The sequence below is a fragment of the Molossus molossus genome, unplaced genomic scaffold, assembly GCF_014108415.1.
Source record: "Molossus molossus isolate mMolMol1 unplaced genomic scaffold, mMolMol1.p scaffold_m16_p_19, whole genome shotgun sequence".
In the NCBI taxonomy this organism is placed as follows: domain Eukaryota; kingdom Metazoa; phylum Chordata; class Mammalia; order Chiroptera; family Molossidae; genus Molossus; species Molossus molossus.
In genome coordinates this window covers 52,974,777-52,998,607 of record NW_023425354.1, presented here as the reverse complement: position 1 = coordinate 52,998,607, position 23,831 = coordinate 52,974,777, and the positions used below count along the sequence as shown (strand labels likewise).

At 42.9% G+C, this 23,831-nt stretch overlaps 1 protein-coding gene across 1 annotated transcript in view; it reads right to left on the bottom strand.

Annotated features, from left to right (window-relative positions):
- The window catches only part of ARHGAP44 (Rho GTPase activating protein 44), a 171,818-nt gene that overhangs the window by 38,366 nt on the left and 109,621 nt on the right, over positions 1-23,831 (bottom strand). The window contains exons 7-10 of the mRNA XM_036269133.1: positions 19,121-19,238; positions 3,022-3,090; positions 1,168-1,249; positions 538-665 (exon numbers count right to left, since the gene is read on the bottom strand). Of these exons, the coding sequence (XP_036125026.1) occupies positions 538-665; positions 1,168-1,249; positions 3,022-3,090; positions 19,121-19,238 (397 nt within the window). The remainder of the gene's footprint in view (positions 1-537; positions 666-1,167; positions 1,250-3,021; positions 3,091-19,120; positions 19,239-23,831) is intronic.

Here is a 23,831-nt window from a genome sequence, read left to right as displayed (position 1 = left end):
GCTCTCCAGGTCCATCCATGCTGTCACAGAAAGGTAAGGTTGCCTCCTTTTGTACGGCCATTGTGTAAGTGTACCTCAGCTTTTTTATCTGCTCATGTACTGATGGGCTGCTTCCAAATCTTGGCTACTGTAAATAACGCTGCTATGAACATGTGGTGCATATCCTAAAAGGTCTACTTTTAAATTCAGGGAACTTATGAAGAAGACGAGGAAAGGGGAGGTGGAGGCAGCAGGGGAGGGGGAGGGGGAGGGGGAGGGGAGGGGAAGCAGCAGCATGCCACCTCGTATTAAACAGGGGGAGGAATGGCTGGAAAGTGGCTCCACGTTCCTCATGGCCGGCGGTATGTGTTCCTGTAACGTGAAGGTTCACAGGGGACAGCGGGACCAAGCTGTGTTCTGCAGGAGAGGGGCTGTACCCCATCTCAACATGTTTGGAGCTGTGGGGGCTGGGGTGGGGACAGTGACTGGAAAGAAGACCTTGCAGCCTGAGTCTCGGGGCGGAGGGGCCCGGCCGGCTGGTGGGGGCTCCAGACCTACCTCCTCCTGCATCCCGCACTCCAGCAGCATCGTCACGCACGCCTCCACGGGGAAGGCGATCTCCCGGCCGCTGATCACGAGGTGCTCCTCCAGGGGCTTCCCGAAGGAAGGCTTCTCCACCCAGGCCTCTGAGGGGCGGCAAGGAAGGAGTAGTGAACAGGGCGAGTGAAGGCCACTCACGCTGGACTCTGTCTTCCCTCTTGCCATGCAGGTTACCCTAAGACTACGGAAGACATGGAGTTCCAGCTGGGTCTCCATCCCTGGGGCTTTGGGGATGGCTGAGAGGACTGGGCAGGGTAGATGGCTACCCAGCTGTGTCCAGAGGGGCTGGGCCTCATGTAACACACACTTCCACACACATCCATCCCCCCCAGCACCCTCCCCTTGGGGACAGTGTTTGTGGTTCTGCCATCCACGCCCCACCCAGACTCATCCCCCTGTGGGGACAGTGTGCTTGTGGCCCTGGTTCACTACAACTGGACAAGGTACCAGCTTGTAAAGTCCTAGCAGCTTGTCTACATGAGACCCTGTCGGGGATGGGGGTGTAAGAGGAATGAAAATACGGGCCGGGGTGCACCTGGGAAGTCAAGCAGGCTCCAACCCTCCCACCCAGGGAAGGCTGGCACTCACCCTGTTGTGCTTTTATCTGCGGCAGCACAGCCTGCAGGAGTGCCAGGGACTTCCTGTGGTACTCAGCTTGCACTTCTATTAGCTGAGGAAACACAAGGACAAGCATCACCCTCTGCCAGAGGCTGGGAGCACAGACTGCTGTGCCATTGGGGTACAGTGCATGAAGGCGCTGCCTTCTCATGGGGAAGGTGGTGGAGTCCCCTGCTCCCTTCTCAATCCACCTAAAATCATGGGCATGCTCCCGCCAGTCTCCGTAGGACAGAGGTGCCACAAATGGGAATGTGGGAGGTGGATCCATGCAGGATTGGGGGACCACCCGAGCTGGGGTCTGACTTAGAGAGTGTGCCTTTGCTGAGCACCCCTCAAAGCAAAAGGTAATACAGAGAGGTGAATCAATAGAAAAATGTAAATAAAAAACATAAATTGGCCTATAAGAGCTAAATACCATTAACCTGTACACACATACACACACACACACACACACACACACTGTTTTCTGCAAATTGGGTTTAAGATATAATTGGTCAGAAAACTTGTGACTTGATCTACTATCCTCTTCAAGTACCCTCGGCGATAAAATTGCTTTGGTTATAACAATACAGGTCAAGGAACAAATTCCTTTAAGCTGTTTTATTTTGATTATCCCACCATTTAAAAAGCTGCTGAAATGTTAAAAAGAACAGGCGAAACCTGTGAACACTAGTTACTTCATTTATTTTCTGAAACCCCACCCCACCCCTCAAAAATTGGGCATGCATGAGGGAAGGGGAATGAATCACTGTTTAAATGCTTGGTATGGAGGGTAGATTCCATATCTCCAAGTAACACTAAAATGAATTTAAAAAAAATCAGAATGTTGAAATAAATGGTATACAAATACCACTTGGAATGTCAACAACTTAATTAGTTTTAATAACTCTAAAATTGAGTATTACATTCACAGATAAAACCAATGAAATATACTTGAAAATATATTACTACTTTAAATAAATACACTTTCTAAGTTGGAAGGAATGTAATTCATTTCGGTTTGCTTTTTCAGGGTAGAAGAAACTCCTCCGAATTTCTGGTCCATTGATAAAAGAGCTGGGAGATCGATAATAGCCCACAACCCGTCCACATGCTTTTCAAAGCCCTGCAAACTTTTCAAAAGTTCTCCTCCTTTTCCTTCTCTTTATCTTCCTTCCCTCTCATTCCATCACTTCCCTATTTTGGGGCCGCATTGCTTCTCGACTCACATCCTGTTTCTCTGCTCTTTAAATCTGCTGTCATCAGTGAGAAGAAGGCAACCCGGTCACATCCGTCAGCACTCACCTTCCTATCGTCATCCTGGCAAAAATCTAGATGGGAAACAGTATGTGCTAGGGGTGGGGTCATCCTCTTCGTAGTTCCTTGTTTGTGCTGCACCCGGGTTTCTCAACCACGGCCCCGCCTTGGTCTGGAAAACGTTGTAGGGGCTGTTCTGTGCTTTGCAGGATGTTTGGCAGCATCCCTGACCTCTACCCCTAGATGCCAAGGGTACCTCCCCCAAAGGGGACAGCAAAAATGTCTCCAGGCATTGCCAGACGTCTACTGGAAGAGGGAACAAACCCCCTGACTGAGAACCACTGCCACAGATCTCTGAGTTGCAGTACCTTTCCAGGGTGAGGTTAAGTTTTTTCCTAAGGTTTGGTGGAAAATCCACACAAAGAGAAATAGAAGGCAGGCTTTAGCCACAGGTAGAACATCACATCCCCACTCTTTTCTGTCACATGCTCAACCACGGGGCCCTCAGGCCCCTGCCCACACTCCTTCCTGTCCACCCCGTGACTCTCGCAAATAGACCTTAAGTAGTCTCACCTTATGGACCCTTACCGTTTGGAAGTAGTTTGCATAGTCAATTTCTTTGGCCACAAAACTGTACATGTCAGCTGAGAGCTGGTCCTGTGGAAGGGAAAATGCACAACCAAGGTGAAATGACCTCAGAGAAGAAAGAGCCTTAACCACTGTTCAATCTCATTGCCAATAAAACGTGGCATGTTACAGACTCTGCCATGGACATTTCCATGTTTCCCAAGCTCGGCTGCAGAGAATGCACAATGAGAACACTGCACGGTGGCAGTTCCCTGGGGATTTAACACCAGCCATGTCTGCAGTTAGGAAAGCTGGAGTTGGGGACGGAGGTGCAAACGGCTCCCATACACCTTGAGCCAAAGCCACCATTGAGAAGCAGCTGCCGAGTACAGACTGCTGCTCTTCTCGTCCTCTCATTTCTGCTCTTTATTCCACTGCTTTTCTATCTTGCAATCTCGATACTGATTGGTTGATAAGAAGCATATGAGAAAGAGACAGCAACACACCAATCAGAGGAAGCTGGATAAGGCAGGTGGGCAGGGAGGGATTGCTGATTCAGAACATATCAAAGCCCGGATTCATCCAACTTCACACACAAGCTCAGTGAGAACGGTCCTGCAATTTCTAGGTCTCCATGGGGACAATGGCCTCATGCTGAGTGCCAGGCTGGGACGTGTTCTCCTCCGAGAACAATTCTCAGTTCCACAGAAATGTCCACTTCAAGGTACAATCAAAACACCTCTTGAGCAGGATGGAGACTGTCACTAACCACACCTCTGAGCACATCCCATCTCTGAACTTGTTTGCTCAAGTCACATGATCTCCCTTGGTTGCCTCAGGTAGGAGATCTTTAGAAGGAATGCTAAGTGGAGGAGAGAAGAATCTATCGTGTTCCATTGGAGGTAAACATGAGACCAGCACAAGAGAGCTGAGCCAGATCAAAGCAAAGCAGGTAGCTCCACACTTCATGATGAGCCCGTTTCATGGAGCTCGACGGTCTATACCCACCCGCACCCTCAGCCCGTCCAGCTGCCAGGGAGGCCTGTTCTCAGTGAGACCAATAGGATGGGAGGAGCGATCTGTCTTCTTTCCCAGTCTCCTGACAGGCAAGCATCACAGAGACATCCTTAAAGGGCTCTTGTACACGAGACAATAAAACCAAGGCACAGAGCCAGGGGGAAGCCTGTTGTCTGGAGAGCTTGACGCACAAGTAGGCAATAATACACTTGGTCCAGGTTCTGATCATGAAGAAAGGGCAATGGATTAACATATATTGAGAACAGTCTAGGTGCCAGGCACAATGCCATGTGGAATTCTCATCTCTCTTTCGTAAGTGCTGAATTTCCAATTTCAGATGAATAGCTACCAAGGGTTCGAGGATCTTACTGTCTGTCCTCCAAGGTCTCAACAGTGCTTCTGATAGTAGGGGCTTACTGACTACTTGCCGTAAGAATGAATGAAGAAACGGAGGCTCAGCAATGGTAACGTTCCCTAAGAATACCATGGGCTCTAAGCCACCCACCTGAGCTCCCTTTTACCAGAACACCCCTAGAATGCATGCCTCTGCAGGGCTGCCCAGTCCATCCAAGGTCCAAGAGAGCAGTTCTGTGGGGAACTGACCTTGGCTGCCACCCCGCATCAGCACTGTTTAGCAGACACCCATTACCAGCCTGGCAGTCACAAGGGAGCTATTTCAGGTCACGGAAAAACAAGGCTGAGTGATAAAAATGGCCATGCAGCTCGAGGACAGGAAGAGGCCCCATGAGGGACTAGGTGTCACGGAACTATATCTTCACGGGCTCAGCATCCAAACAGACGAGTTCAGAGGAGGCAGATCATCTGCGTGAGCCCTCAGACACATAAAAGGATTTTCAAAGGCACAAGTAGATTACTGCCTTATTAAGTAAGTAATATGGACTCCAAATAAGTCACAGTGCAAGAAATAAAAGTGAAAACTGCAAATAAAATTTTCATTTATCTAAATTATCACTGAATTAAAAAATTTTTTTTTTCTTTCTTTATCGATGTTAGAGAGGAAGGGAGAGGGAGAAAGAAAGAACCATCAATGAGAGAGAACATCTACTGGCTGCCTCCTGCACACCCCCCACTGGGGATCGGGCCCACAACCTGGGCATGTGCCCTGATGGGGAATCAAACCAGCAACCTCTTGGTGCACAGGTCAGTGCTCAACCGGGTGTAAATTTTCTTTATAAAGAAAAAAATTTTTTTCACCAATAATCACCAGAGTTAAATGTGTTTAATAAAATCATTTGTTTTCTAATTTTGCAATTGACCCACAGTTGGAAAAATACAAATAACCACATTTACCTGTAATGTCAATAGCAGAGATATGGCTATAAGCTGTGACGTTGCTTAGTTGGCATCTATTTTAATTGGTTTTGTATAATTAATAGGCTTACCAAAAAAATGGGACCAGAATGCTTTGCAGCTCACTTACCCATAGATAAACATGTTTTATAACAAACATGATATTTAATAAATGGATGGACTATGTTTCTATTGCTGGATATTGTGATTTTAGTTTTTCACATTATAATGCCATTTTGAAGAAGTATCTGTTTATACAGATTTGTTCCCATCTCTTGATTATTTCCTTAGGATAAATTCTGCAGTTAAAATTAATTCTGATTATATACTTCCTTAGAGTTAAATTAAAAAATATCAGAAAGATAATAATGAATTGGAACATTAGGGCTTTTGATATATACTGTCAACCTAAAAGAACATTTATACTATAAGAATTAATCCATAAGTATGTGGCTTGCTTGTTTTCCACAGTAACCTTTTCATTCTGTTTCATTATAATCAAATTTATAGAGAAAATTTAAATGACATGTTCTCAATTTGTATTTTGTTTTATCAAGAGGGTAACTTTCTTTTAAAGTTATTGTCTATTTGTGACATTCACTGTCGATTCCTTGTCAACATTAAGCACCCATTTTTCTATGAGTTCTCATCTATTTATTTATAAGATTTGTAAGAATTCTTTAGATTGACGAGACCAATGGCTTTATCAAATACTAATAGTATTTTCTCCAATTTTCCATTTATCTTTTGATACTACTTACAACTTTTTTTGGTCCTGTACTTTTTTTTAATGGCTTTTTTATGTAGCAGTGTTCATTAAATTTTTTTCTTTAGATTTCCTCCTTTGTTAATCCGCTTAGGACATCTCCACCAACAGTATAAATATCCATATGTATGTTCCATAGAGAATATAACATTTAAATCATTAATACATTTAGAATTTATTTTGGTACTTGTATCAGAAGCAGAATTTAAAAAAAGAGCTAGCCAAATGTCTCAAAATTGTTCATGAATAGAATATATTGTCCCTATGGATTGAAAATGTCACAGATAAAATTTCTCATACACTTGAATTTTGGATTTTCTTCTCACTGGGATGTCTCTCCCACCCCCCCCCACCACCACCACCACTACTGTTCTATTTGTTTTCTTAAAAATAGTACCTAAATCTTAATTATGTAGCTTCACTATGTAAGAGACAGCAATTCAAAGCTCCAATAATTCTCCCATATTAACTTTAGAAACATTTTATTACCCTTTGAAGCAGTTATTACACTTCTACCAACTTATACAATTCTCATCAAATTAATTTGGGGGCATACAAATTTTGATAACACTGATTCTTCTCATCTAGAAATATCTCTCAGTTTTATAAAGACTTCTTTCATTTCCTGGGTCCCATTTTTTTAAAATATGTTTTTATTAATTTTTTAGAAAGAGAGGAAGGGAGAGATGGAAACATTGATTCGGGAAAAAAACATCAATCGGCTGCCTCCTGAACGCCCCCCCTCCCCCACTGGGGATTGAGCCCGCAACCCGGGCATATGCCCTGATTAAAAATCGAACCAGGACCTCTCAGTCCATGGCACGATGCTACTGAGCCACACTGGCTGGGTTCCTCAGTCCTATTTTATAATAATCCTATATTACATAATATTATTGTAGGATTTTGAATATTTCTATTGTCAACAACATCCCCAAGATATTTATAGATACTTTTCTCTTAAGTAGTTTTTCCTGGTAGAAAGTGTAACCTTGATTTTTATTATTGACTTCTAGTTTCCAGTCTGGCATGTAAGATTAGAAGTTACCATTTTAAGATGTCACTGCTAACAACATGTAAAAAGTTGAACAAACTAAAAAATCAACAGTGTTTTTCTGATCCATCAGAGAAGTGAGTTCACACACAGCAAACCACTGCCCCCGAAAGTGGAGACAGACAGGTGAATATGAGAATCACAACTGACCTGGGCAGAAATCTTCCTGGAAACCAGTGCTGGGGTAGGAAACATTGAACTGTATTTGACAAACTGCTGGAGGCTTCCTGTGGACGTGTCTGATGGTTCAAAACTCGGGGGATACCTAGTCACTGTGCTACAACTCACAACAACACTTTTATGGATTTTATCTCCAGGAACTCTACAAAGTTTTCACAGTGAATACACTTGAGCATATTCCTCTTAACAAGGCCTACCCTCAGGAGAAATAACTTTATCTAAGCCTACCCTGCTGGGGTTTTACCAGAGCCTTACTGATCTGGTGGAAGGAAAATACTCAATTCTATTAGGGTCTAGCCTTCCACACACTGGGGAAGGAAAATACCCAATTCCAACCCCCCTCGAGCCATCCTGTCCACCTAAACAAAAACAAAAACAAATAAACCAGAGAATCTGAAAACAAAACAAAACAACAATAAAAACCAATCATTGAGAAGCCACACCAGCAGTGACTGCTAATGAAAACACCAGCACTGACCGCTAATAGACACTGCACACTTTGGGTGATAATGACATTAAGTGTAGGCTCACTGATCTTAACAAATGCACAGCTGAGGAATGCTGACAGTGGGGGAGGTTGTGCGTGGATGCGGGCAGAAGGCACACGGGAGCTCAAGCTCTTCTCTAGATTACTGGTTCAGTGTTTTCCAGGGTTAATTCTGTCCTTTAGTAAAAGCAATTTCACACAGATATTAATTCAATTATTTATGTTACAGATGTTTCTCCATTTTTCCCCCCTGGACACCCTCCTCCAGATCCCCCCCACCCCCCACAGGATTGTTGTCTACATCCATTGGTTATACATATATGCATATAAGTTCTTTGATTTATCTCATCCCTCCCCCCACCTCCCACCCTGTTCCTCTGAAGTTTGTCAGTCTGAACTATACTCCTTTCTATGTCTCTGGGTCTATTTTGTTCATTGGCTTCTTTTCTTTATTATATTCCACAAATAAGTGAGATCATTTGGTATTTGTCTTTCTCTGATTGGCTTATTTCATTTAGCATAATACTCTGCAGGTCCCTCTATGTCATCTCAAAGGATAAAAGATCTTTCTTTCTGACAGCTGCATAGTGTTTCGTTGTGTAAATGTACCACCGCTTTTTTATCCACTCATCTACTGATGGACACTTGGGCTGTTTCCAGATCTTAGCTATTGTAAATAGTGCTGCTATGAACATAGGGGTACATATATTCTTTCTGATTGGTGTTTCAGGCTTTTTGAGGTATATTCCTAGAAGGGTATCACTGGGTCAAAAGGCAGTTCAATTTTTAATTTTTAAAGGAAACGCCACATTGTTTTCCATAGTGGCTGCACCAGTCTGCATTCCCACCAGCAGTGCACTAGAGTCCCCTTTTCTCCACACCCTCACCACACTTATTGTTTGATGATTTGTTGATGGTGGCTATTCTGGCAGGTGTGAGGTGATATCTCATAGTCATTTAAATTTGCATCTCTCTGATGATCAGTGACGTTGAGCATTTCTTCAAATGTCTCTTGGCCATTTGTATGTCGTTTGGAGAAGTGTCTCTTTAGGTCCTCTGCCCATTTTTTCATTGGGTTCTTTGTCCTCCCTTTGTTGAGTTGTATGAGTACTCCTTATATTTTGGAAATTTAGCCCCTAATCTGATGTATTATTGCTAATTATGCTCTCCCATATAGTGGGTTCCTTTTCCATTTTGATTCTTCTTTCTTTTGCAGAAACTTTTTAGTTTAACATAGTCCCATTTATTATTTTTTTCCTTTGTTTCTCTTGTCTTAGGCATTGTATCGGTAAAAATTCTGCTACATGTGATGTCTGAAATGTTGCCTACATTTTCTTCTAAGATTTTTATGTATTAACAAGTCACATCTAAGTCTTTTTATTGATTTTGAGCTTATTCTTGTGTATGGTGTAAGTTGGTGGTCTAGTTTCATTTTTTTGCATGTAGCTGTCCAATTTTCTCAATACCATTTATTAAAGAGGCTGTCTTTACTCCACTGTATGCTCTTGCCACCTTTGTCAAATAATAATGAAGCATAATGTCTTGAATCATTTTCCGGTTTCTCTGTTCTGTTCCATTGATTTATATGCCTGTCTTGTGCCAGCACAAGGCTTTTTTTTTTTTTTTTTTTAAACCTCACCCAAGAACATTTTTCCATTTTTTGTTCAGATAGAGTGGGAAGGAGAGAGAAGGAGAGAGAGAGAGAGAGAGACATTGACGTGAAAGGGACACAATGAGTGGCTGCCACCTGATCGACCCAACCAGGACCGAGGACAAACTGCAACAGAGGTACATGCCCTTAGCGGAAACAGAACCTGGGTCTCTCTGGACCGCAGGCCAATGATCTAACCGCTGAGCCAAACCAGCCAGGGCCAAGGCTGTTTTGATTACTATGGCTTTGTAGTATATCCTGATGTCCAGTATTGTGATCCCTCCTACTTTGTTCTTCTTTTTCAAGATTGCTGTGGCCATTCGGGGTCTTTTTTGGTTCCATATAAACTTTTGAAGTTTTTGTTCTTCTTCTGTGAATCATGTCATTGGTATTTTAATGGGGATTACATTGAATCTATAGATTGCTTTAGGTAGTATGGACATTTTAATGATGTTAATTCTTCCAATCCAGTAACAAGATATATGCTTTCACTTGTTTATACCTTCCTGTCTTTCTTTTTTCAAAGACCAATAGTTTTCTTCAAAGAGGTCCTTTACTTCTTTGGTTAAGTTTATTCCTATGTATCTTCATTTTTTGCTGCAGTGGTAAATGGGATTGTTTGTTTGTTTGTTTGTTTGTTTCTCTTTCTGTGAGTTCATTGTTGGTATATAAGAATGCCGTTCATTTCTTGACGTTAAATTTGTATCCTGCCACTTTGTGAAATTAATTTATTAAATCTAGATTTTTTATGGAGTTTTTAATGTACAATATCATATCATCTGCAAATAATGAGTTTCACTTCCTCCTTTCCAATTTGGGTCCCTGTTATTCTTTCTTCATGCCTAATTGCTGGTTAAAACTTCCAGTACTATGTTAAATAAGAGTGGCGAAAGTGGGCATCCCTATCTTGTTCCTGTTCTTAAGGGAAATGCTTTTAGTTTTTGCCCATTGAGTATGATGTTAGCTATAGGTTTTTCATGTATGGACTTTATTATGTCAAGATGTGATCCCTCTATTTCCACATTGCTGAGCATTTTTATCAGAAATGGGTGCTGGATTTTGCCAAATACTTTCTCAGCATCTATTGATAAGATCATATGGTTTTTATCTTTCATTTTCATTATGTGGTGTATCACATTTATTGATTTGCGAATATTGTACCAGCCTTGCATCCCTGGGATGAATCCCACTTGGTCATGATGAATAATTTTGATGTATTGCTGGTTCCGATTTGCTAATATTATGTTAAGGATTTTGGCTTCTGTGTTCATCAGGGATATTGGCCTGTAGTTTTCTTTCTTTGTAGTGTATTTATCTGGTTTCGGAATTAGGATTATGCTGGTCTCATAAAATGAGTTTGGAAGTATTCCATTTTCTTGGATTTTTGGCATAGTTTGAGAAATTGTGTTAGATCTTCTTTGTTCAGTTAAACTCCCCCATGAAGCTGTCTGGGCCTGGGCTTTTGTTTAGAGGGAGTTTCTTAATTACATCTTCAATTTCCTTAGTTGTTATTGGTCTGTTTAAGTTCTCTCTCTCTTCCCGGTTCAGTTTTGGGAGACTGTGTGTATCTAGAAATGTGTCCATTTCACCTAGTTTGTCCAATTTGTTGGTGTATAATTGTTCATAGTATGTTTTAATAATCCTTTTTATTTCTGTGGTGCCAGTTGTTACTGCCCCTGTTTCGTTCCTGATCTTGATGATTTGGGTCCTCTCTTTTGCTTTCTTGGGAGTCTGGCTAAGGGTCCATCAATCTTGTTTATCTTTTCAAAAAACCAGGTCTTTGTTCCATTGATCTTTTGAATTTTTTCTGCTCTGACCTTTACTATTTCTTTCCTTCTACTTGTTCTGGGTTTTTATTTTTATCTACTTTCTAGTTAAGTTGTAGGGTTAGAAAGTAAATTAGGAATTTTTCTTGTTTCTTCAGATAGGCCTATAGTGCTATGAACTTCCCTCTCAAGACTGCTTTCACTGAGTCCCATAGATCTTTTGTTGTTGTTGTGTGTTCATTTTCATTGGTTTCCAGGAAGTTTTTAATTTCTTTCTTGATCTTCTTAGTAACCCATTTGTTGCTTAATAACTGCCTCCATGTGTGAATCTTTTTGTGTGTTTTTATTGTAAATGATTTCTAGATTCATGCCATTATGATCTGAAAGATGCTTGATTTCAATCTTCTTGAACTGAACTTGTTGAGACTTAGTTTGTGTACTAACATGTGGTCTACTTTGAGAATGTCCCATGTGCCCTGGAAAAGAATGTGAATTCTGCAATTATGGGGTGTGATTCTCTGTATATATCTATTAAATCGATTTGATCTAGTGCATCATTTAGAGTCTGTTCCCTTGCTCATTTTTTTTTTTTTTTCCTAGAGGATCTATCCAGTGATGTCAGCAGGGTGTTGAAGTCCCCTGCTATGATTTTATTGCTGTCAATTTGTCCTTTGAAGTCCTCCAGAAGGTTTTTAATATATTATGGTACTCCTATATTGGGTGCATATATGCTTACTAAGGTTGTATCTTCCTGTTGGATAGATCCTTTCAATATTATGTAGTGGCCTTTGTCTCTAGTTATGGCCTTCATTTTGAACTCTATGTTATTGGATATGAGTATTGCTACTCCAGCTCTTTTTTCCTTCCCGTTTGCTTGAAAGATTTTTTCCCATCCCTTCACTTTGAACTTTTTTTGTTGTGAGGTGGATCTCTTGTAAAGGGTCATGCTTTCTTATCCATTCAGCTACTCTGTCTTTTGATTGGAGTGTTTAATGCATTTACATTTAAGGTTATTATTGATATGGTGCTATTTATTGCCATTTTTGTTTATTGTGGTTATATTTTTCTTCCCATTTCTTCTGCTAATTATAGCAGTTCTTTTAACATTTCTTGCAGTGCTAGTTTGGTGCTAATATATTCCCTTAGTCTCTTGTTGTCTGGAGAACTCTTTATTTCACCTTCTATTTTGAATACTGGCCTTGCTGGATAGAGTAGTCTTGTATTCAGAGCCTTGTTTTTCATTACCTTGATTACTTCATGCCATTCCCTTCTGGCCTGTAGTGTTTCTGTTGAGAAGTCCACGAATATCCTTACGGAAGGTTCCTTTGTAGGTAACCTGTTGCTTATCTCTTGCTGTCTTTGTCTTTCATTTTTGGCATTTGAATTATTATGTGTCTTTGTGTGGTCCTGTCTGGGTTCTTCTTACCTAGGGCTCTCTGTGCTTCTTGAACTTGTATGCTTTTTTTCCTTTACCAAGTTTTCTGTCACTATTTCTCCTAATATATTCTCTAACCCTTGTTCATTTTCTTCTTCTTCTGGAACTCTTATGATGTGAATGTTGTTATGTTTCATGTTTTCCCAGTTCTCTTAAGCTGTCTTCCTGTTTTTAATTGTTTTTTCTTTTTGGTTCTCTTTTTGGGTGATTGTTTCTACCCTGTCTTCTAATTCTCTGATCTGATCCTCAACTTCCTCTACTCTGCTGGTTTTGGGGTGTAATGCATTGGTAGTTTTACACTTCCAATTGGTTGATTTTTCAATGTTTCCATATCTTTACTCATGCTGGTGAGCTTCCTCATTATCATTACTCTGAACTCTACTTTTTATAACTTGCTTAATTGCATTTCATTTATCTCCTGTAGAATTATATTATTCTTTCATTTGAAATTTGTTTCTTTGTTTCACCATTTTGGCTGTCTCAGTGGGTTTTAGAGCCTACCATTTTTTTCCTGTGGGTGTTGGTGTTCCACTAATTTTGGGTCCCTCTACTGGGTTTGGATGAGTGTGGGAGGACCCACATTAGACACCACTGTCAAGTCTCACTTTCCTAAGTAGATTTGCAGGCCAATCAAAGGTTCAGTTTTCCTCTAGTTTTTTGCCTGCTAGCTCTTAGTCTGTTACTTAATGAGCATTATTGTAGCCCTCAGCTGAATAAAAAAACTCCCTCAGGTGTTCAGGGTATGAGAATTTCCAGCAGGTGAGGCAGATGTTTGCTGGCTGTTAATGACCCTCAATTTGCATTTCTCTGGCCTGGCTGGGTGGTATTAAGTTCCTGAGGGAGGGGCTGTTGCTTCCCTCCAGGGCTCTTTGAGTAAAATAGCTACTGTCCTATGAGGAAGTGATTCAACACAAAACTCCCAGTGCCCTCCCAGCTCTCCAAACTCCTGAGTCCCTCCACACAGTTTCAGTCGTCTGCCCTCCCTCTAACGAAACTCAAGGTGAGTGGCTGTAGATAATTTAGTGCTTTGTTCTGGCACTCTGCACTGTTGAGCTGGCTTGGGATTTTAACCCCAATGGAACTGCTCACAACCTAAGCAGCCCTCAGATGCTGTCCTTGGGCTCCTAGTCTGCTCTCTCTCATAGCTCTGCAGTTCTTACCGGCTTGATTTTGTGGTCTCTTTCTGTCCCTGGTTATATAGGTTCTCTCCTGCTGCTTTTTGTTGGTTTTTCCCAATGATTTATCTTTATTTTAGTTGCAATTCCAGTCTGTTCCTGGGAGATGGTCTGTGTAACTTCCATTCACTCTGCTGCCCTTTTTACTTCTCCATTTCTACTTTTAAACAATTAATTCCAAATCTCCTTCATTTTCCTTTCCACTTTCCTTGGTAACTTTATCTCACCTTTCTCTACTGTTGCATAAGGTCCATATTCCCTTGAATTTTATTTTGGGCGCCAAGATATGTTGTCTGAAATGTGTTGTGATCATCAGTAAATCATTTTTCAAAAGGGTTCTAAGTTTTGAGTACTTCATTACTTATTACTGTTTTCAAACAAAGGAAAATACTCAATTCAGGACTATTTTTTCTAACCTTAAAATGGGAACCAAGCCTTTTTTGTCCCTCACTGCCTGTGTTGATAGAATCTTCTCAGAACCTCAAGTATGATACAACAGCCTATGGGCGGTAGGTGGGGAGCACTGCAGTGTGTCAGCTTCACTTCTCCATGATTATGATTTCTCTGAGTTTGAAGATACTAGACCAGGAACATCTTCCTGTTGATCATGTGCTCTTTCCTCCTCTTTGCATAAGTGATACGGCTGTGCTCAGCCTCCTGAGTGGTGCCACTACCTGGCATGCTGGAGAAGAGCCCATCAGTGTGTCAGGAGCATTTGCACCAGTGGGCACTCTGCCACCAGCTGACTTTCAACTGGGTTGTAGCCATGCCTGCCCTTTGATCTTATAGAGGAAGGTTCTTCTGACAGAGGGAGCCAAGTAATTTGAGTGTTCCTTAATGATTCCACAGCCTTCCAATTAGAGGGCAGTAATGGGATCTGCCAGGATCTCATCTATTGAATTAGGAGAATACTAAACCATTTTATAATAAGAGGAGCTAGGGGTCAAGGCTCATTGTTGTCTTTTGGTCTGACAACATACGCTCATTTAATAAGTTTGATGGTGAGGAGGACTAAGTGAACTAGACACCCGTCTTCCAGTTGCCATCTTTTTTGGATTCAAGCTTGATTTCCAAAGAGCAAAGATTATAAATTGGCAAAGAATAAGATGGTAATAAGAGACACAAATTTAAAAAGAGAGAGTCTGAGGCTTAGTGGGAAAGACAGCAATGTGGGTGGATTTACGGTAAGAATGAGTGACAGAATATGGGTGATACAGTTCAAGGGGAAGGAGAAGCAGGAACGGTAAAGGTGGAAAGTATCATCTTTCAGTAAAAACCCTAGCACTGCAGCCTATACTATACTTTGAATAAAAAACAAAACAGAATAAAACTGACACTGCCCTCATCAAGTGGATTAGTCTTCTAGTTATTGTCTTCTCTGCTGTCATTTCATTGTTCATGGGTCCTTCCTCATGCTTTCTCTCCTCTTACTGAAAAATCACCACCTTAAATCCCTTTTGATGTATTGGTTCAGGGGTTATTTTAGGGGCCTCAGGAAGAAAAGAGAATGAATGCAGTTACAAATTGTTAAGTGTGGGGGTTCGTCTCTTTTTGAAATATGCAAGCAAGGCAGAGATTGGATGGGCTTCCAAAGAAATGTAGGCAGGGAATGTTGCACCTGCCCATTAGCCGAAGGTCCCACCAGGTTCCGTCTATGGAACCCACCTTGACTTGGGTTTCTGGGTAGGCTAAACCTCTGTGTCCCAGAAACCAAAGGAGCTCTGCTTGGTGCTCTCTGTGCCCACACAAAGAGAAGCCAGATGGCCACACTGCTCTCCTGCAGCCCACAAACGCTCATTTTGCTGAACTACCACAATGTAAGAGATCATAAAGGTTTGTCTTGCCTGCTGAGGAAATACAAAATCATAAAGATATAAGGGGAAATGGCCTATTTAGGGGAACCCAGAGACAGGAGGGAGGATGACCACAGTGAATATTTAGAGCAGCTGGCAACCACAGAAGTAGAAATAAGAGTCAGAAAAGAAATTTTAACAAAACACCAGTGCGTACTCTCAAGAGGACCAGCTCAGTATATAAATAAAACTACTCAATCACTGTAATAAAACAGAGGTCATAGACTAGGCAAGATAATGATGAGAGAGTAGAGTTATCTTACTAAATATTATACTTGCTACAACGTCATTAAATAGAAACCGTAGAGTACTAACCCAGGAACAGACAAACAGATGAATGGAACATAGAGCCCAGAAATACACTAGAAGAACTAGATGACAGGATTTCACTTCAGGGAGAGGGGGCTTATTTAATAAATGGTGCTGGCATAACTGGCTATTCATCTGGGAAAAAACTCCAACACAATTCTACCTCACACCATGTAGACAAGTAAGTTTCAGGTATATTAAAATGCACAAAATAGGTGTGTAAAATACATTAAAAACATTAAAAGAAAACGAAAGAAGAATGAGTTAGAAGAACACAGTGGAAGACGCCTGGTGGACTATCCGCAATCTCTTCCCATGCAAAGAAAATGTATATGATGACGTTTTTAATGGCAGATATCAATAGGAGCCAAGTCAAAAGACAAATGGAAGACTAGGAAAAGTATCTGTAGCACAACAGACAGAAAAACATTTAATATCTCTAAAATACAGAGAACTTAGATAAATTGATATTAAAAGAAACAATAAAAATATTGGTCCAATTGCCAATATAAATAGGTAATTTCTCAAACTGGAAATGCCTATGAATAGATGAAGAATGTCCAATTAATACATGAAGATATACTCATCACTACTAATATTCAGAGAAATTAAAATTATAATAACATAGAAATAGGTTTTTTTCCCCTCATCAGACTGGCAAAAACTAAAAAGAGGAACAACATACATTATAGGGAAAGGTGAGGGGAGGTGAGGAGAAAGGTGTGATTCTGCGAACCGCAGGCCGACGCTCTAACCGCTGAGCCAAACTGGCCAGGGCGAAAGGTGTGATTCTGTATATTGCTGGTGGGAATATAAATTGCAATTTCCTTTTTAGAGAATAAACTGTCAATACCTATTAAAATTTAAAACGTATATATCATCTTTGATCTAAAAAAATATCAATATTGGAAATCGATCTTAAAGGGGAAAAATTACCAATGTATAAGAATATACAGCTCTGGCCGGTTTGGCTCAGCGGTAAGAGAGTTGGCCTGCGGTCCAGAGAGACCCAGGTTTGGCTCCCGCTAAGGGCAAGTACCTTGGTGGCAGTTTGTCCCCGGCCCTGGTTGGGTCGTGCAGGTGGCAGCCACCCGATGTGTCCCTTTCATATCGATGTTTCTCTCTCTCTTTCTCTCCCTTTCCTTCCCACTCTATCTAAACAAAAAATGAAAAAATGTCCTCAGGTGAGGATAAAAAAAAAAGAGAGAAAAAGAATGTACATAGAAAGATGTCGACTGCATCATTTTAATGGCAAAACACAACAAAAATACCAAAACACACTAGTTTGAATATCCATCACTAAGAAAATAGCTAAATAAATCATCATATATATATAGATCTCTCTATCCATCTCTCCCTACCATGGACTATTATGTACCTTATTAAAAAGACTAAGTTAGATCTATAGCCACCAACCTGGAGAGATATCTAGGATGTATTGTTAATTGAGAAAAGCACGTGGCAGATTACTATAAACAACATAAACAAGTAACAGGGAAAATGGTGTCTGTGAGTGTATGTCTGTACGATTATGAAGAACGGGTGGAAGGCTATGTGGTCTCACGCTGGCTTCCTTATCCTTACCACTTTTGTGACCATTCAGCATGCGACAGAGTGCACTGCTCACCGCACACTGTACTCAGTACTGGTGAGGAAGGAAAACTGGGCACCCTTCTTACAAACAGAGGGGTGGGTTGCTGGACAGGAAGGAGGGAGAATTATCAGTGTTCCCTTAAAATAGTTTCATATTTTTTCGCTGATTATGATGAACAAGTGTTACTTTTGTAATACCTCAAGAGGAATTTAATATAGTCTTTGGTTAAAACAGCCAATGGAAGAAGCTACACAAGACAGAATGAAGCTGACAAACTTTTATTCTGATGTATGTGGATATTCACATTCTGATCCACTATTAATACCACCATCCCGTGTCTACTGAAGACGTAATTTTGTTAAGAAACAAGATTCTTAACTGGAGAACACAAATCCATGGTAAATGGGCAGAGAATACACCGAGCAAAGGTGAAACCACGTGAGAGAAGAGATACTTCATGAGCAGCACCAGCTAGACATTTGCCATTTACACAGGAGTTCAAACAGCAAGTCAGCCTTACTCACGATGGACCTTGGATCTGAAGTAGTGGTCTTACTTTACCTGGTTACACAGTACTGCAGGCTGAGAGATAATGAATTCTTTAAATATATTTCAACGTTTCTGATTACAAAGAAAAATCCCATCTGACTCTGAATGGCACCTGAAGGCAAGGTCAAAGTCAGCTGCATGGGGTGATCATAAAAGATAAGCAGATGGACAAGCTACCAAGACTAGACAGAGCCACAAAGAAGAGAGATGTCTGCATGCAAAGTGGCCACTCTCCCTTATAACTGTGATTAAGACAACAGGCACCCAGCAGAGTCCCAGAAATAGGAGATTTCTGTTCTGGGGATTTAAACCCAAACTGGCAGATCCCATATGCGCAGCAGTACATATATATAGACCGGTGCTGCTAATGGTATTGCAGGAATGGTACTGCTGAGTTAGTCCTATGAAACGTTTGTGGGGGAGGAGATGGAACACATCAGACCACGTGTAATGAAGGGTCTCCATCACCCGAGTGTGGAGGTGTGTTTCTTAGAACGAGGTACTCCTCTCCACCAGGGCGAAGTTCTCTGCTCTGTGACTATCTCCTGGGCTAGCACTTCAACTTCGTAGGTGAGCGTCTCCCAGCGGGCAAAGGACTGGTGAGGGGGCTCAGATATATTGAAAGGCACACAAGATAATTTAATACCAACAGTGAGTTGAGGCTTATGTATCGTCTACATTATCAACTGTTCCGTGCAGCCTACAAACTGACTTGGGACGCACAAAAGCCTCAAGCAGACACCAAGGTCAGCAACACCAGTGATCTCCCCTGCTGCCCCTCTGTCTAGGCAACATCAAAGCCCCAACTCTCAGGACTCCTGCCGGCTCTCTGGCCAGGCCAGCAGGCAAGCCCGGGGTCAGTTAGCTCAAGCATAGAAACTCACTATTAGGGTTTTACTAGCACTCCAGTGAATCAAAAGGACTCCCTTAGGGCTCCCCCATCTGTCCCGGTAGAGAGGAGCAAAGAGGGGGGTACCCTGCAAATCTCCACTCTGTTGGCAGCCTCCTCCATTTCTTCCCTGAGGGCATCAGCTTTGGCACCCGCAGGCTGTAAGCTGCTGGACAAACCTGAAGACTTGGAAGTCTGCTGCCACCTGATGGAAAACGAGAAAAAGAAGAGAGATGTGAGCCGAGCCCAGCCCTGGGACACTGGGAAGGCTGAGAAAACAGCCGGTGAGAACTATGACCCAGGAAGCGCCACATTGAGGCTCAGCGGCCCCTTCAGCTAGGGCAAGCAGTGCCAGTCAGCCACCCTCTTCCCCGTTATCTCCTGAACACTGAAGCCAAATGACACCCCACCGTGGTCTCTGAGGCAAATCCCTTGCAGTCCTGCGGGCTTTCCTGTTTGGAAACACCCACCTACGCGTCTGCAACCAATCACGTACGCGCGGTGAAATCTCCACGGCCCAACCAAGGCTTTGATTAAATTTCGTGTTAAATCCTAGCTCTAGAAATCCTCTCTCCCTCCCAACCTCAAGGCCAACCAATCAGCTCCCAGCACAACCCCGAACCCCAAACCCACAGTGCCTTGAGATTTTGCCCTATATTGTCTGTAACCCGCACACTATCCAGGAGTCTGGGCTTTGGGGCGTCAGCTTCCCGTTCTCCTGGGTGGTGCCACCCTTAGCACACTGTTGACCCTCAATTTTGTGCAGAAGTGATCTCATGTCACCGGCTATATTTTCGTAATCGTGTATGAAAGTGAAGCAATCTAAATAAGCGTCAGTGTACTTTATTTATACATAATGAATTTAAATGAAACTTTGTACATATCTTCTACATCTTATATTTTATACACATATTTTAGTAATTTTTTTGGTGTGGTATACTGTATATCAATCACCTTTTGAAACACACACTTTACATGTTCTAGTTGGATTTAAAAAAAAAAAAAACATGGTCTCTTTAGCGTCCCTGAAGCTTAAAAGGTGAATCAATGTGAGGAGCTCTTGTAGAAGGACCAGAAGTGTCAGGTTCTGAGCTGCACTCATTTGAACCAGCAGATAGCCATTCCCCAGCTACTTTAAAACTACAGAACGGTGTGCTGGTTTTCAAACTTCGACCCTCATGGCGAAGAGTCACAAATATAATAATCCTATATTACCCTGAATTTCGAAAATTGAAATAACTAATGCAAGTGCAGACACAAGTTAACTCGTGAGCGGTCCGCAACGTCTGGGCAGGAAAACACGAGTTAACTCGTGAGCGGTCAGCCACGTCTGGGCAGGAAAACACGAGTTAACTCATGAGCGGTCCGCCACGTCTGGGCAGGAAAACACGAGTTAACTCATGAGCGGTCCGCCACGTCTGGGCAGGAAAACACGAGTTAACTCATGAACGGTCCGCAACGTCTGGGCATGCAAACACGAGTTAACTCATGAGCGGTCCGCAACATCTGGGCAGGAAAACACGAGTTAACTCATGAGCGGTCCGCAACATCTGGGCAGGAAAACACGAGTTAACTCGTGAGCGGTCCGCCACGTCTGGGCAGGAAAACACGAGTTAACTCATGAACGGTCCGCAACGTCTGGGCATGCAAACACGAGTTAACTCATGAACGGTTTGCAACGTCTGGGCAGGAAAACACGAGTTAAACTCATGAGCGGTTTGCAACATCTGGGCAGGAAAACACGAGTTAACTCGTGAGCGGTCCGCCACGTCTGGGCAGGAAAACACGAGTTAACTCATGAACGGTCCGCAACGTCTGGGCATGCAAACACGAGTTAACTCATGAACGGTTTGCAACGTCTGGGCAGGAAAACACGAGTTAAACTCATGAGCGGTTTGCAACATCTGGGCAGGAAAACACGAGTTAACTCGTGAGCGGTCCGCCACGTCTGGGCAGGAAAACACGAGTTAACTCATGAACGGTCCGCAACGTCTGGGCATGCAAACACGAGTTAACTCATGAACGGTTTGCAACGTCTGGGCAGGAAAACATGAGTTAAACTCATGAGCGGTTTGCAACATCTGGGCAGGAAAACACGAGTTAACTCGTGAGCAGTCCGCCACGTCTGGGCAGGAAAACACGAGTTAACTCATGAACGGTCCGCCACGTCTGGGCAGGAAAACACGAGTTAACTCGTGAACGGTCCGCAACGTCTGGGCAGGAAAACACGAGTTAACTCGTGAGCAGTCGACTCTCTCTGCTGCAGTTCTTGGCGTTCAGTGTTGAGCTCTGCCAGCGCTGGGTGAATGGACTCTTTCTGTTCTATAACACTAGTAAGTAGAAAAATAAAAAAAAAATAAAAAGAAAGAAGACATAATCCTAGCAACATTGAGTTACCTCATCTATATTTTCTTAAGCATTTATCTTTGTGCAGAGATTAGCCGTCTGAGGAAGTACAAACACTTCCAGTTGCTGTGTCGTTATGAGGGAATTACCAAAGCAGGCCCTGAAGGAGGGGTGCACTTACACTAGATCGTGGGAGCTGTGGGGACACAGTAGGCTCCTTGTCCACTGAGTCTATAAACACAGTAGCTTATGGAGGTCAGCATGGAAGAAATGCATTTCATTTTCAAAATGTAACAGACATCCTACATACATTTTTTGGGACACTCTGTATATAAGTAATCTATTTAGATTTTACAAAATTATAAGATATTATAAGATGCTTCAATATGGGCCCTTGGTGGACAGAGAATAAGAAAATAGGAAGGGAAGCTTGGAAAAACTTGTATAGGCAATAGTCTGCTAGGAAAAGTGACATTAATCATGAATTTCAAGGGTCAGCTGTTCTACAAATACACCCAAGAACTGCCCTGCTCTGTTAGGGAAAGAAACAGATTCTTGTCCAGGAAGAGTTTGAGCTTCACAATGTGAAGAGCAGCAAGTCCACTTCTTCCCACCGAGGGGGCTGCTCTGACGGCAGCCGCTGGGAAGGACGCTTTGCATCAGATCAGAGGAGAGGAAGATAGAACACACGCTTTAACAAGGCCCAGGGAGAGAAAACAGCCAGAAATCGGGGTATGACGTTTCAATGACCAGGAGAAGGGGAAGAAGGCAAATGCAAGAGAAGTTAGAGCAACAAGAAGTCCAGAAGGGGTTTCTGGAAGGGAAACAGGAAAGTTTCTTTCTTTCTTTCTTTCTTTCTTTCTTTCTTTCTTTCTTTCTTTCTTTCTTTCTTTCTTTCTTTCTTTCTTTCTTTCTTCTTTCTTTCTCTTTCTTTCTTTCTTTCTCTCTCTCTCTCTTTCTCTCTCTCTCTCTTTCTCTCTCTCTCTCTCTCTCTCCCTCCCTCCCTCCCTCCCTCCCTTCCTTCCTTCCTTCCTTCCCTCCCTCCCTCCCTCCCTACCTCCCTACCTCCCTCCCTCCCTCCCTTCATTTTTGTTTTTGTTTTTTGTTTTTTATCCTCACCTGAGGACATTTTTCCATTTTTTGTACAGATAGAGTGGGAGGGAGAGAGAGGAAGAGAGAGAGAGAGAAACATCGACGTGAAGGGACACATCGAGTGGCTGCCACCCGCACGACCAACCAGGGCCGGGGACAAACTGCAACCGAAGTACGTGCCCTTAGCGGGAACCGAACCCGGGTCTCTCTGGACCGCAGGCCGATGCTCTAACCGCTGAGCCAAACCGGCCAGGGCCCTTCCTTCATTTTTGATCCCCACCTGAGGATATTTTTCCACTGATTTTCAGACAGAGTAGGAGGAAGGAAGGGAGGGAGGTAGAGAGAGAGAGAGAGAGAAAGTGAGAGATACACATCGACTGGTTGCCTCCCGCATGACCCTAACCAGGGCCGGGGATCAAACTGCAACTGAGGTACGTGCCCTTGGCCAGAATCGTACTCGCGACTCTTTGGTCTGCAGGCCGACGCTCTAACTGCTGAGCCAAACCAGCCAGGGCCAGAAAGTTTCTTTAGTGGGACACTGATTGTCTCATCTGCCCAGACTCCTGTCCCTGTCCCTGTCGTCCTCCACTGCCGCTCTCAGGTGCTGGCCGAGGAGCTGCCAGTTTGCATGGTTCTCCAGCAAGCGGTCTGCGGGAGAGAGCTGGACCCGAGCCAAGCCCACGGCTGTCCTTCGTCACCTTGGCCAACTGTCAGGCCAAGGAAGCAGCATCCAGAAAGTAAAGCCCCTCCTTTGTACACTCGGGATTGAATCCAAGGGGAGACCTGGGCCCAAGGGACATCCAGTGACCATGAAGACAATGGACCCTAGAAGAAGGTGTCTGTGTATGCAGAGGAGCACAGGTGGATTCAACACAAACATTTTTGGGGGAAGGGACACAATTCAGCCGATAGCAGTAGGACCCAGAGGCAGCTATTCAGTAGCGACATAAAGTGTCCTGGACCCATAGGGTTGCCGTCGAATTACATGTCCCTCAAGAAGTTAGACAGACTTTGGGAAGAACTGGGTTTCTTCTTGAACCATTGCCAAACCAAACCTATGGCACAAAAGATGTTTGTGTATCTTTCCCGTTCATTGCAATTCCCTTTTTAAAATATCCTCACCAGAGGACATTTTCTTGATTTTTAGAAAGAAGGGAAGGGTGGGGGGAGAGAGAGAGAGAAACATCAGTGTTAGAGAGAAATATCACTTGGCTGCCTCCGCAGAAACCCTGATCAGGGCGGGGGATCGAACATGCAACCTGGGTATGTGCCCTGACCGGGAACTGAACCCGCTACCTTTCAGTGTACGGGACAACGCTTCTACCAACTGAGCCACACCGGCCAGGGCCAATTCACAATT